The sequence below is a fragment of the Delphinapterus leucas genome, chromosome 7 (genome assembly GCF_059928025.1).
Source record: "Delphinapterus leucas isolate spDelLeu-1000000601 "Yukka" chromosome 7, BTC_Dleu_Yukka2, whole genome shotgun sequence".
Classification (NCBI taxonomy): Eukaryota; Metazoa; Chordata; class Mammalia; order Artiodactyla; family Monodontidae; genus Delphinapterus; species Delphinapterus leucas.
In genome coordinates, this window is record NC_143135.1 from 38,190,137 (window position 1) to 38,204,367 (window position 14,231).

The 14,231-nt window shown below is 54.7% G+C and overlaps 1 protein-coding gene across 1 annotated transcript in view; it reads right to left on the minus strand.

Moving 5' to 3' along the window:
• Positions 1-1,104: 1,104 nt before the first annotated feature.
• OTOG (otogelin) overlaps positions 1,105-14,231 on the minus strand; it is an 84,415-nt gene continuing 71,288 nt past the window's right edge. Inside the window, exons 44-56 of the mRNA XM_022555664.2 lie at positions 13,969-14,181; positions 13,268-13,372; positions 12,964-13,071; positions 12,178-12,279; positions 9,364-9,462; positions 8,037-8,077; positions 6,804-6,879; positions 6,501-6,679; positions 5,621-5,725; positions 5,318-5,437; positions 3,974-4,019; positions 1,565-1,644; positions 1,105-1,454 (exon numbers count right to left, since the gene is read on the minus strand). Of these exons, the coding sequence (XP_022411372.2) occupies positions 1,254-1,454; positions 1,565-1,644; positions 3,974-4,019; positions 5,318-5,437; positions 5,621-5,725; positions 6,501-6,679; positions 6,804-6,879; positions 8,037-8,077; positions 9,364-9,462; positions 12,178-12,279; positions 12,964-13,071; positions 13,268-13,372; positions 13,969-14,181 (1,475 nt within the window). The 3' untranslated portion in view covers positions 1,105-1,253. The remainder of the gene's footprint in view (positions 1,455-1,564; positions 1,645-3,973; positions 4,020-5,317; positions 5,438-5,620; positions 5,726-6,500; positions 6,680-6,803; positions 6,880-8,036; positions 8,078-9,363; positions 9,463-12,177; positions 12,280-12,963; positions 13,072-13,267; positions 13,373-13,968; positions 14,182-14,231) is intronic.

The following is a 14,231-nucleotide window of genomic DNA, read 5'->3' on the forward strand; positions in this document are numbered from 1 at the left end:
TACCAGGGCAGCCACACATCTCCAGACATACAGGGCAGTGCTGGCATCTGAACAACCTCATGTTCATGCCCTTTGGACCCAGCAGCACAAAGAGGTATGTAGGGTCAGAGGGCTACAGGGTGGGGTGTGGAGGGGGCCCTAGGCTGGCTTTAGGAAGGACACACTGGTTCAGAGGCAAGGCTCTGAGAAACGCTCAGAGGCGGCTGCACACGCACAGGGCCTGCATTTTCCACTGACTATTGCTCTCCTGCTGGACAATCCCATGAAGTAGAAAGCTGAGAACTGGCTGAGCCACAAAACTCACACTCGGGCCCCTCCAGAGACCAACTCTGCTATGTTCTTGGAGAAGAGGCACATTGTAAAGCCAGGGTCTGCCCTTGCAAGCTGAAGGTATCATTAAACACCCTAGGGCCCTCAGAGGGGTGGGCTGTCCACCCACATGGGGATGAGTCGGACCCTCACTGAGGAGGGTCCAGCACAACTCATCCACCACACCTCAGCAGAGCCAGCCCACTGGCCAGGGAGGCTGGTTTTGAGGGATGGGAGTAGGTGAGTATGGAGCAGCCGTGGCCCTGCTCTTCTAAATCCTTTCCTGAATTGCAAGGTCAATAACAGAATACCAGGGCATCCCTCTTGGGGCTACAGGGGGCTTAAAGCTCACTGAGTCTACTCCCCAGTCTCCAGAACTGACCCCACAGACATTGGTGAAAGCACGTCGCCTGGGAACCCACCCTCTTTGCTTCTGGGAAGTCCTCCTGGGCAGCAATACACAGACCTGGATGTTTCAATTTAAGCCCCCTTTCCTTTTACTGAGTCTGTGGTTCTTCCGTGGTCAAAAGGGCCGAGAAAGAGAATGAGCCACCACATCTGGCCCCTCCACTGGGTCTTGGGTCCAGCCCTGATCCCGGCTTCTCAGGAAAACTCTTACCCCCTCTACCAAAGCACTGCAGCCAGAGTCCCAGATGTGCAGGGGCTGATGCCCCTGACTGAGGGCCCTTCCCAGACCTCAAGCCAGGGACAGAGCTGAGTTCCCTGAGCCCCAAGCTGTGGCACTCTCCCATATGTGGAGGAGGGGGAGCCCAGAGAGGGAGCCAGGATGGGCCGGTGTGGCCCGTTCCAGTCACTCTCTGTGTCTCTGCCCGCCATTCCATGCTCAGCATGTACCAGCTCTCCACACCTTTAGTGCCCCCCGTCCACCCTACACTGGGTCAGCTGGAAGCAGAAAGTGGTCCAGCCCGCCCCACCCCCAGGTCTCAGGACCACTGGCAGGCACAGTCAGTGGGCTCCTGCACTATGTAGGGCACCCAGGTGGCGTTGGCGGCACAGAAGAGCTGCACAGAACGCCGCTGCAGGCCCACCTCGCGGCAGCACCTGCAGAAGCGGGCGAAGATGTTGATGTTGTAGTTGTAGATGCTGGCGGACGGACACCTCCCATCGCAGGACACTAGGTTCACCTGGAGACGGGCAGGCCAGTGAGGCAGCCTGTGTGGCTTCCATCCCCCAAAGCCCCCCATCCCCATCTTCGGCTGCCCCCGCCCCCCACCGCCTTGCTGGGGCCACGCACGGGGGTGTTGCTCCTGCATTCATTCTTGCGGATGGTCATGCGGATAGCCACCTTCTTGCAAGAGCGTCCATCCTCTTTACCTGGGGGGACAGGGTGGGTGAGGCAGCTGCGGCTGCGTAGTGCTCCCGGGGCAGCAGGGTGGGCCAGACTGGGGCAGTTAGTGTCATGCTGGAGGGTCCCTCTACCAGAGTTAGTGCCCATGCATTAGAGCCCCTCCCTTTTAGCTCAGTGCCCTGGAAGGAGGTGGAGGTGACAAGGCAGGGGAGATGGGTGAGATAGGGAAGGATGCCAGGGACGGCCTGGGGACTCTGGGCTAGGGAAGACGAGGATTTGGGGACAAGGCAAGCTGCCTGCCCACCCCAGCCCCAAAGCCTGTCTCTAATCCACTGGCGACCCTGGATGTATCCTCTCCCCGCTCTGAGCTTCAGTTCAAGCATTAAGATCCCGCAATTGCCTGAGTGAATGGAAACCCCAGTCCCTAGCACGATGCTTGCACATAGCAGGATCACTCGGTTTCCACAGCTATCAAACAGGACAGGGCCGGGAGTCACCCACCTCACACGGCTGTTACAGAGATGGAAATTGATAAACACGCAGTTTCTTCTGCCTGGACCATGCCTCCCAAAGACAACCAATCATATGGCTCATTTACACCCTCACCTGCTCAAGTATTGCCTCACCAAGGCCTTTCCTGATCTTCTTCTTGAAACTACAACATCCTCCCTCCACCCAGCCTCCCTCCCTGACCCCTCCCTTCCTTATTTCTATCCAGGGCACTGTCACCTTCCTGAGAGACACCCTTGTAATGATGCTCTTGACATGTAAGCTTTAGGGTCTTCCTTTGCACAGCCTCCTTCCACAATTTGTTGTGAATTCTCTCGTTCTAAATAAATCTTCACTTTCATACCTCGGTATGGATTTGTAAGTTTGTGTTCTTTTTCTTAATGAAGCCCCACTACCACCAACTGCATAAATTTCAGCGCCCATAAAACCAGATGCACCTATCTTATTGTAATTTCACTTGCTCTTCTGTCTCTCCTATTAGAACGTAAGCTCTATGGGGCTGTTTCATTTATGCTGTGTCTACAGTGCCTAGAACAGGGCCTGACGTATTGGTGCTAAATAAATATTTGCCAGATGCATAGACTCCCTCTGTGACACCGGGGTGCCTGTGGGAAATGGGGTGGAATCCCCTCTTCTGGCCTCTGGGTTTCACCAAGTAGGTTTCTGACCACACCAGCTGGAGGTCTCCTGGCCAGAGCTAAGTTCACTTTTTCCTCCCTCTCTGCTCCCAGGAGACAGGAGAACTGAGAACTGTCCTGGCCATGGCCTCAGGGTCCTGGACTGAGACCAGCTGAGTAACCAGCAGTAGCAAAGCAGTGGTTGCATTGGGCATTGGTGGGCATTGGGCACCAAGAGAGCGGGCACTGCTGAAGCATTCCCATGCAAGCCCAGGGGTGCAGCGTGCTACCCAGCATGCACTGCTGGCCCTACAGCCTTTGCCAGAGGCAAGGAGCAGGGGCACCACACTCTCCTCCCCCACCCCCAGAGCTCAGGGCCACTTAGCAGAAGGGACATTGGCAGAAATAGCAACGCGGCTACACGCCTCCAGTCCCGCGGGCTTCCGAGAGGAGTACCTGGGTGGCAGTGGACACTAACCCATGGAGGAGAGGCGGGACTAACGGGGACCACAGGAAACAGGGTCCCCGGGGAACCTGGGGAGAGGGACACGGGTCACAGGGAGCACACGGGACATTCACGGAACATTGAGTTGTGGGTCAGAGATCAGCCAATGAGGCACTGAGCCCAGTTTCCTTGGAATATGTGAAGTGAACATAACAGGGTCCAAAATTCTCCAAGGAAAGGTTGAGGGCCCTGGGGGATGGGAGGCATGTGGGCAAAGGTCCTAAGGCTGATTGGAACATGCACGCACATGCAGTTGGGGCTGCAGGTTCCAGGGGCCAGAGGTGAGGACAGACGCACCGGCCTCTCACTCAGACTCAGTCTGGGAGTCCATGGGTCTGAAGCCACCTCCATGACAAGGCTCCTGACCACAGGGAGAATTCATGTGGGGGGCATCGCGGCTGGAGGTCATGGCAGGCCACGGCAGGAGGTGGCAGAGCAGCTGATCAGTTACTGACCTCCTGGACCCAACATCCCAATGTCCCGTCTCCAACAGGAGCAGAGGCCTTTTGTCGGGATAGGGATGTGAGCATGGCCCCTGCCCACCTGTAGATCTGTGTCTGTGCCATGAGCCCCATGGCGGGGGTGTTATCCCTTCAACCACTCACCCCTGAAGAGCCACCACTGGAGGCACCAGGCCAGGAACCTGGCCCTCTGATCCCCAACATGACACCTTGTCCCCCCCACCAGAGCCCCTCACCCCTGGCCTCCGCCATGCTCACTCACATGTCCTGCAGCATCCTTCCAAGGAAGGTACCACCGAGCCCCCAGCCTAGAGGGAGAGGAGGAGAGGTGGGTAGGAGACCACATACTAGGCCAGGAGCCAAGAATCCCAGCAAGAGGCAAAAAGACTGCTAGAGTCTAGACTCCTTTCCTCCCATGATGCTCCAGGGCAGGAGTTCCAGGCCCCATTGCCCATCAGGCCCTGGCCAGAGGGGGAAGGGGCCCCTGAGCTGGCCACTGAGAGCCACAGGGCCTAACGCAATTGGTTGGGACACTGGCACTGAGGCTGGAGGCTGGGTAAAGATGGTGCAGGGCGCCAGGGTCTCCTGTTTTTCCGGTGGCAGCTCTCCTTATGCACCACCCCACCCACCCAGTACTGTTGTCCGCCTTAGTGTTTCCTGCACAGAGGGTCAGGGAGGGAAGGGGTTAGGGACTGACCCACTTGGGTCAGTGGCCTGGTCTCTATCTCAGCCCTGGATAAGCTACCCCTTTGCTCTGGACTTAGTTTTCCCATCTCTAAAATGGGGCAATGATTCCTGATAGCCCTCCTCCTCTACTGTGAAATTGATAAAACGATGGATGTGACAGTTCTTTGTAAATAAGTGTGTGTGTGTGTCTGTGTGTATGCGTGTGTGAGCGTGGGTCTAAGTATATGTGTGTGGTTTTGTGAGCACATACATGTGTGTACATGTGTGATTTTGCATGTGTGTGTCTGTGTGGAGAGAATGCTTGGATGTGTGTAATTGTTTTCTAAGTGAGACCAGAAATCTTTAAATGCCCAATATTAACGTCAAGAACCCTAATAATTCAACAATAACCCCAAACCCTCCAGGAAGTCATTTTCTTTGAGGCGTGCCCATAGTGACAGCTGTCCATGCTAGTGCTGGACCCCTGTTAGCCCATCGCAGGATTGAACTATGCGTCTGCCTGGTGTGTGCGTGCAAGCGTGCCTTGGCGTGTGACAGTGCGTGGTATGTGTACTCACTTGCCGAGGTGTTAACGTCCCTGTGGAGTGTGTGGTGCCTGTGAGCGGCTGACTGCCCGTGTTGGTGTGTATGTGAGTGTGCCTAGAACATGCGACAGTGTATGTTTGCGTGCATCTGGGCATGGCCCTGTGATGTGTGAGGATGTGGTGTGATGCGTGAGGATGTGGTGCGATGTGGTCAGAGCAAAGATACACGGAAAGATGTGGAGTTGGGGTGACAGGGCAGGTCCAGGCTCCAGGGGAGCCCTCCTTCCACAGCCCCCCACACCACAAGACACCCCTGCCCCTACCCACCACCACCACTAAGACAGCTGCTGCGCCTGGCTTTAGGCCATGCTGCGCGGGAGGCGGCCAGCACTGACCTTGGCACACTCGGTCTCGTTGAGTGGTGGGCAGCTGATGGGCGAGCGGACGAGCACGGCGCCCAGGGGTGTGCTGCTGCAGTGGTGGCGGGTGCAGTCTGCGATCCAGGATGCCCCGGGCTAGAGGGCACAGAGGTAGCCAATGGGGGCCTGTGGCCGATGGCCCTCGTGAACTGATAGGGCACAGCTCTGAAGACAGGTGCAGCCCAGGACCTGGCACTGCCCAGGACTCCATCTGTTCCCAGCCCTGGGCCCTGGTCCTAGGTGTCCCCTCCTGGGATGCGCAGTTAAGGGGCTGCATACCAAGAACAGGGAGGTGGTGCCATTGGGGAAAGTGAAGAGGCAGGACACGTTCCTGCAGGAGCCGCAGCAGGCCGCCAGGTCCCTCGGGTGCTCATACTCCTGGTTCTGCAGGACACGGAGAGTCGTGATGGGCCTCAGCCACATACCCACCTCCACCCTCCTGCCTCTCCCACTGTCTGCTTGTCCCTGAGCCCAGAGCCCAGAGAAAGGCCCCCTGTAGATGCTCAGAAAGGAAATTCCCAGCCTCCTTGTATCTCAGGCAGGAAGGTCATCCTTATATCTACCCTGAGCCTCAGGGTAGATATAAGGGTAGACAGCAGGTCCTAAACCCAGCCCCAGTGGACAAAGAGATGGCCTTGCTGGTAATTAAGGATGGCAGTTTTGATTCCAGATAGACTTTAGTTTGAGTCCCAGTTCCTGTGGCAATTTTGACAAATGGCTGGACTTCCCTAAACCTCAGTTTTCTCATCTGAAAAATGGGAATAATTCCAATCCCTTTTATTCAACTCATACTTATTTAGCCCTTAATAGAAGCCAGTCACTGCCCTAAGTACTGGGCACGTATCAATAGAAGCACTCAGCAAACGGTAGCAGTACAAACCAAGAGGATAGGGACCGTGCCAGGCATAAGTAGGTGCTTAATAAATGTGAGTTTTCTCTGTCAAATGCTCACCCTTGCCAGGCCTTCACTTTTGCTGTTCCCCTCCTGGCCTCAGCACTTTCCTCAGAGGTCTCAGAGGTCCCCCCAATGCCCACTCTCTAGACTCATCCGAAGAGCTTGGTGGAGCTTGAAGGGCCCCTCTGATTCCCAGAGCACCAAGGGTCTGCAGGCCAGCTCCCCATGGCCCCCCACAGCCCGTCCTGCGCCGCTGCCCCCTACCGCCTCACAGTGGACGTCACACAGCACGGAGGCGGTGTTGATCTGGTAGAAGCCGGTAAGAGGGTCAAGCACGGTGGTGCAGCGGGATGTGTGGCACACGCCTTCTGCCGAGACCTCCACCACCGTCTGGCCCAGCTGCATCACCCCCAGCTCGCGGCTCAGACACACGGGGGCCTTCACTGGATGGGCAAGCAGGGCGGCGACAGTCACCGAGAGCCCAGCGCCCACACCGGCCCCAGGCCGGCTGGCCCACCCCTGGCTCACTCAGCTTGCCCGACCTCCCCGGCTCCCCTCCCCACTCACCACACTCGTATTTGGTGCAGCCACACACGTTCTCCTCGCTCTGCATGAACGCCTCGTCCAGCTGGGACATCTCCCACTGGGTGGGCAGAGGCCGTTAGCACCCCAGGTGAGGAGACCCAGCCCCACCGTCGGGAGCAGCCTGCCACCTGGGGCCCTCTCTTGTCAGTCGTCTCCTTGCAGTGGGCGGGAGTCGGCGGCAGGGAGGGGCTGGCAGGCCTGTTAGCCAGGGGGGCCCTTGGCACCCTGTGAGCTCAGTCACCCTCCCTCAAGTATGCCCATGTGGCTCCCGAGCCTCCCCGCTGGGGAGCGCTCCCGTGTCTTCTCCCGGGCCTCAGGACTCCCCTGTCATTCTGAGCACCCACTGGCCACATCAGCGAGGGCCCCCTGCATGGCTGCCGGCCCTGCCCGGCTCATACGCTTCCCTTCCTTCTCACCAGTTAAAAGGAGAAGAGGATGGGATGGGGGACAAAATGAGAGAAAATGTGGGCTAGGTGGGAAAGAGGGAAGACTTATAATCCAAAAAATCATGTAGAAAACATAACTTTAAGCATAACTTTCCATTTCTTAAAGTATTTTCACTTCTCTCAGTGGCCATGCAGCCTGGTGGTTAAGGGCATGTTCTCTGGAGTCAGATATCCTGGTTGCAATCCTGGCTCTGTGATTTACTAGCTACATGACTTTAACCTTAGTTTTCTTGTTTGTATAATTGAGATAACCATAGATGCAATCTCATTGGGCTGTCGTGAGAATTAATATGATAATAGACATAAAAGGCCTAGGAAAGTTCCTGGCATATAGTTAGCTCTAGGTAAACATTAGCTACCGTCATGAGTATCACCATCACCATCATCCCTGCCATCCCCAGCAGCAGCAGCATCTTCTTCACCACCACCACCACCATCCCCACCATCACCATTACATCATCACCATCCCCACCACCCGCACCATCCCCACAGCATCCCCACCAGCATCCCCACCAGCATCCCCACCAGCATCCCCACCAGCGTCAGCATAGTACTTAATCCTCACCGCAACTCTGAAGCATGATCAGGCCCACTTTACAAGCGAGGGCACTGTGCCCAGACAGCAGAGCTTGGGATGAGAATGCTGACTTGCAATTCAAGGCTCATTGCACTAGATTAAAGGAATAGGGTCTCCAAGAGAAGGGAAAGAGAAGGAAAGAAAGAGGGGGAGGCAGACCAGGGGGAGTGGGGAGGAGCAGGGTCTTCATACCAGATGGCACCGGGGCACTGGGATTGTGTCGCAGTCACACTCTGAAAAACAGGAGGGGACAGGACCCACCTCACCAGAGGTGTCCAGGTGGGAGCCCCCCTGAGCCTCCCAGACCCCTCACTGCAGGTGCAGCTCCTCCTCTAGCTGCCCTCCATCCCGCATAGGGGCTGCAGCTCCCCTGGTTGGGCAGGTGGGGCGTGATGGGTCCAAATGCCGAGCTCCACATAGAATGTGCAGGGAGGATAAACAGGTAGATGGATCAATACCAGGTTCCCTTCCGTCACCTGGGCTTCATCCTTCCCCGTGCTCCGGAGCACATTCTAGAGCAGAATGGGGCCTCTCCAGGAAGCAACAAGGCAAGGGTGGAATTTCTGACCATCTGCATTTCCTAAATATATATATGCTCAGCCAGCTGAGCTCTACTCCAAGCCTTCGCCCGTGAGCAGGTCCAGTTCTAAGCTGCGAGGGAGCTGATTGCCGAGGCACCGCTGACTAACTTAAGGGCTCCAGCAGTTCTAGCTTCAGGAGGAGGAGAAGTCAAGGTCACAGTGGCTGTGAAACACACTTGGGAGTCACCTATTCATGCAGCAAATAGTTTTAGGTGCCTATATGCCGAGATTTTTCTCTGTTCTGGGGACAAAGCCATGGATAAAACAGACCAAAATTCCTGCCCTCGTGAAGTTTACATTCTAGTGAGGCCCTGAAAAAGCAAGCTGAGAAACAGAGTTTCTCAACTTTTTTTCGAAAAACATCTTTTTAAAAAGATTTTTTTGATGTGGACCATTTTTAAAGTCTTTATTGAATTTGTTACAATATTGCTTCTGTTTTATGTTTTGGTTTTTTGGCCCCGAGGCATGTGGGACCTTAGCTCCCCGACCAGGCACTGAACCTGCACCACCTGCATTGGAAGGCGAAGTCCTGCTAACCATTGGACTGCCAGGGAGGTCCCTGAAAAACATTTTTATACAAAGCTCGCAGGTGTTCATTACTGATCACTGCCACTCCCTGCCTGCTTCTCAAGAGGATTTGAGGCGAATTTGAACAAAATCATATTTACTATCAGATGGTTGCAATAAAGACTTTTTAAGGTGGAGAAGCTCCTTTTTGGAACAGGAAGTTGTTTTTTTCCTTCTTTTATCCAGGGGAGGCAAAGAATGTCCAGCACTCAGGGAGCGGGTGCAGCAGGAGGGCCATTGTAGCGGCTTCCCTCTGGTGACTCTGGAGGGGTCGAATCTGAGCCGAGTGGACAGTGGTGGCCCGGCTCCCCCTCCCCCCAGGGGCCTGGATCTCCACCTTTGGGGAGGGGTGTCCCTGTGCGGGGACTTACCACAGGACTTGTAGGGGCAGCAGCGGTCTGGGCTCCACACCTCCACCAGGACAGTGCCCGTGACACACTGTATGTGGGGACAGCGGAAGCTCTCACACACTGCATGGGCAGGGAGGCAGGGGACACGTCAGCCACAGGCACCTTGGAGCTGGAATCCTCAGAAACACACTGGCTAAGGAGGGGTACCTCCTAGCTCCTCCGAGGTCCCCCCAATGTCCTCAGACACCCTCTGGGCTCCAGAGGAGAAGACTGGGCTACTGAAGTCTCCCCGTAGAACTACATCAGGAGGCCCTCGTTCTGCCCTGGGAGGCACTAGCGACCTGACAGTGTCAGAACCTTAAATTCACTCAGCTGGGCCTCCCTCCCTTGGATGCTGTGTCACCCTGAGAGAAGTGGTCAGAGGGGAGCAGGTGACCAGGTGAAGCTCCGCTGATGGGACAGTTTCTCTCTAAGGAGAACACAGCTTCTCCTACGCTGTGGAGACGTCATCCTCTTGTAGCCCACCTGGAGCCTGCTCTGCTTCAGCAGATGCTACACTCTAGGGCTCACACTTCCCTCCTTCCTGCTCTCCAGCCAGTCCCCTCTTAGTTTAGGATTCCTCGGCCATTCTCATTTATTGAGAGACCAAGGCAAGGAGCAAGGAATCCCTGGACACAACTTTTTGGTGCAGAGGGGAGGTGCCAGGGTCAACGCTGAAGGTGAAAGATTGTAAAACTTATTTGATTTACAAAAAAAAATTATTGGCACAGGTAAGGAGTATTAATCAGTGTTTCAAAAACATAAGAGGTAGAGGGAGAAGGACATTTGTATAATGTCCAAATAACCGGTTACTTTCTGGTTGAAAGAGGAAATTTGTAAATGTAAGATGGACAGATCAGACAGCTACCACCCTAATCCAGGGCCAACGTGAACCTCGGTTAGAGTGGCTCAACCACAGAGCACGCGTCTCCTGGTGTGATGTCCTATGAAGCTCGAGGACAGTGTAGCCAAAGATTTTTAATTTGAAGCCACCAAGTCTTGGATCTAATTCCCAGTTTACAGGAAGCACAGTGGACAGAAGAGCAAGGTAAATGGTTCCAAGAGGAAGAAACGAGACAAATCCAGAACATGAGACCTTCTGCAGGACCATAGCCCAAACTCTATAATTTAGTATCATACAGAAGAAGGAACATGTGCTAGATTAAAAGACATTTAAGAGACATAATGTTAATGTGTGGATCTGGATGGAATCCTGGATTGAACAGACCAGAAAAACCATGGACTGGTATGCTATGACTTGAAAATGTATCAACATGAAAGGTAAACATCATTAACTGAAAATACCTGGCTAAAAAAGAGCATGTACAGTATGACCTCATTTTGGTAAAACAGACTTACCTAAAGGCGAAGAATATCTAGAAGGATCTGTACTGTATTGGAGGATACTGACAATGAAATGGCTGGGAGGTAGGAAAATAGTGTTTTCATTTTCTTGTATTTACTTGGATTCTGTACTTTCTACAAGGCTTTGGTAGTGCTTTTGTAAGAAAAGTATAATGAAGACTGGGACAAGGTAATAATATCAATGGCCTCTGTTTATTGAGCACCTACTGTATGCCAAGCACTGTTATATTAAGGTACTATGTACACAGCACACATTTTACATCTATTATCTCTAACCTTCACAACAGCCCCTCGAGGTACATACTATTATCACCATTACACAAATGAGGAACCTTGGCTCAGAGAGGTTGTACACTGCCCCAGGCCACACAGGTAGTAAATGGCTGGGGCTCAAAACGCTGACTGACTCCATATGCCTGTACTCAATCCACGTTGCCGGAGTACTTTCTGAGAAACAGGAAGAGGGAGGCTGAGGAGGAGAGATGAGGAGAGAGGCTGGAGAGGAAGGACACTGATCCTCTCCTCAGATGACCTTTGTAAACCCTTTATGACAAGCGGCCTCTGAGCCCCCAGGTGGAGCTACTTGGTTGGGTACGGCCAAGCCTTTTGGGCAACTCTCAGTGGGAGCCTACATTGTTTCAAAGTTGGTTCTTGACATTGAACCAGTCGGCGTTGCCCTTGGGGTATCCTGGAGGAGGCCCCGCCCTACACTGCTCTGTGTCAGTGCAGTCTACCTCACATCTTTCCTACAGTCGGTAGGGAAAGGAATTTTTGTAAATTAAGTCATATTGAAATTTAAACATTTTGTGGATTTTCATCCATCAGGTTTGCTTAAAGTCCATGATGCTGGCTGCACTATGCTTATTGGGCACAACTAAGGTACAGCACACTGTACACAGTACACAGTACTATGTTAAGGTACATCCTACATACAGGTGTTACGGCCTGTAAAAATATCAGAAAGGGCTCACTTGTATTCATCATTGCAAAATAAAAGAGCTTCAGAGGCTTTAAAATACAACCTCGTGCAGGTACTATGGTAACAGTGGTGAAAGGGACCACGAGGCAGGGGCCTTGGGTCAGTCAGTGAATGAGGACTGTGGATCCAGGCCGGGAGAATGAGAGTAGACTAAGCATTTGTCCCTCAACCCAGGCCTCCCCCTGGCCCCTGGGAGCCTCCATGGAGGGAACAGGGACTTTCCTTAGGAAGCCTCAGAGCCACCTATGTGACAGCCTGTACCCCTGCCATCCAGCTCCCAGGGCCTGGCCCAGCTTCCTTGGGCGGGGCCTCCTTCCATTGCTTCCCCAGAGCTCGCCACCTGGGGGCTCCCTGTTGCCCCCTGTTGAACTCCCATTGGTCCTAGGGTGAGGACTCTGTGAAGGTCCCTGGAGCCCCTTCTGGCCCTGGCCCCCACATCCAGCAGGACTCACCACACTGGTACAGAGGGCAGCAGAGCTCCGTGGTGTTCCTGTCCACGGTGAGCGCCTCCCCTTCCTGACACTCGGGGATGGGATCTGGACAGTCGCCACAGACTGAGGGGAGAGAAGGGCACCGCTGTCAAAGGAAGTACCTCTCCTGGGGAGCATGGTACAGAGCAGGTTGCTGGGGGAGGCACCTAAACCCCAGGTGCGACAGGAGCCAGACTCATAGCATTACCGAACCAAACTTGGGTCTGCTCACCTGTGTGCAGTACCGCCAATCTCCTGACACTGGCATGGGATGAAGGAAAGGGCAGCGTTTATTGCAGGAGCCAAGCAAGGAATTTGGGTCTTTTGAGCATTAGCCACCCGTTCTCCTTGCTTGGCACCTGCAATAAACGCTGCACTTTCCTTCATCCCATCCCAGTGTCAGTAGATTGGCTGTACTGCACGCAAATGAGAGGACGCAAGTTTGGTTCGGTAACACTAGCAATGTTCCACAGTCCTGCGTGACCTGTCCTGGAGGCAGAACCTGGAAGTTCTCTCTCACATCCACCTAAACTCTTACACTGAACAAGCACCAATTTTCTTGTGCTCAGTAATGTATGGGGTGAAGCGGTGGTGGTTTCCTCTTCTTCCTACACTTCCTTTTGGACAGAGATCTCACCCTTCTCCCCATGCCCACTCCACCAGAAGATCCCCACCCTTTCCTCCCAGCCACCCAGGGAAGCAGGGGTGAGGAAGGAGGTGGCTGTGATCCAGGCATGCATATTAACATCTGATGGCATATCGACCCACCACAGAAGTAGAAGATGCAGCACGAATCCCCCAGGCGGCCAGCAATCAGGGTCTGGTCCTGGCGACAGCTGGGGACCAGCTCTGCCTCACACAGGTCTGGGTCACACTCTGAGGAAAAGACAGAATTTTGGCACTGGGAGCAGACCCTGCATGGCCACACCTGGACCCCCACCCTAGCTCTGCTTTAATCTCCAGCCAGAACCCAGTCCCCAGAGCTGTCCTTGCTCCCCTCGCCCGGCTGCAGGGCTTCCCTGCCCCTGGGTGGTAGGTATCCTCCCCTATCCCCCACGCTGGGACCTCTCACCACAGCTGTAGCTGGGGCAGCAGGAGTCCTCCTGGAAGTGGGTGAGGAGTCGGTGGCCTGGGCTGCAGGTGGGGGCGAGGCCCTCACACAGAGTCTGGTTACACACTGGCCCAGGGGCCACAAGGACTGTCACCTGGAGGCTGGGACTCCCTCAGCCTCCAGCAATGCCCAGCCCCTGGACACCTGGCCCCCAGTACTTCCCCTAGCCTCCAGGACCCATGTTCTTGGAGGGGGCCTCTGAGGGTCACACAGGGTCCAGGACTGAGACAGAAGAGCAATCATAGTTAACATTCATTGAGCTGGGCCATATGCCCACTGCTGTTCTACTAGATCAGTATCAACTTCTGTCATTCTCATAACGACCCAGAAGGTGGGTACTATTATCAGCCTCATGTTACAGAATCGACCGAGGCACGGAGGATGTTAAATGATCTCCTGAGGTCACAAGGCTGCAAGGTGGTGGGGGGAGCATCCACCAGGCTGCCTGGCTCCAGAGCCCGTGCCTTTAAGCCGTGCCCCACACTGACTCATAGGGCACAGCTCCCCTACCCCACCGCAGGTCCTCCACTCCCCCCAACACACCCCTATAAGACATTTTCATTTCTCCAGGTCTTATTCTATCCATCAAGGTTAAGAGGCAGAGCTGGAGCCTTTTAACCATCTTACAGTTGAGGTCTAGGGAAGTGTAGGGTGGGACTCACCGCAAACAGTCCCCAGGCAGCAGGGATCCTCGGTGGGCAGGAGCAAAGCCACCTCCCCGAAGCGCGGGCAGATTTCAGGGCGGGGGTCTGGGCAGCCTGGTCCCACTGGGACGATGGTGTCCGGAGCTTGGCACTGGTGCTGAGAGCAGCCACTGAGGGAGCTGTTCCAGGTCTCCCCCAGGGCCCGCGGCACCCCCGTGCTGTCCGTGCAGGCTGCAGTGGGCATGGCGGGGTGCAGGGGACTGAGGAAGGTGGGGAGACCC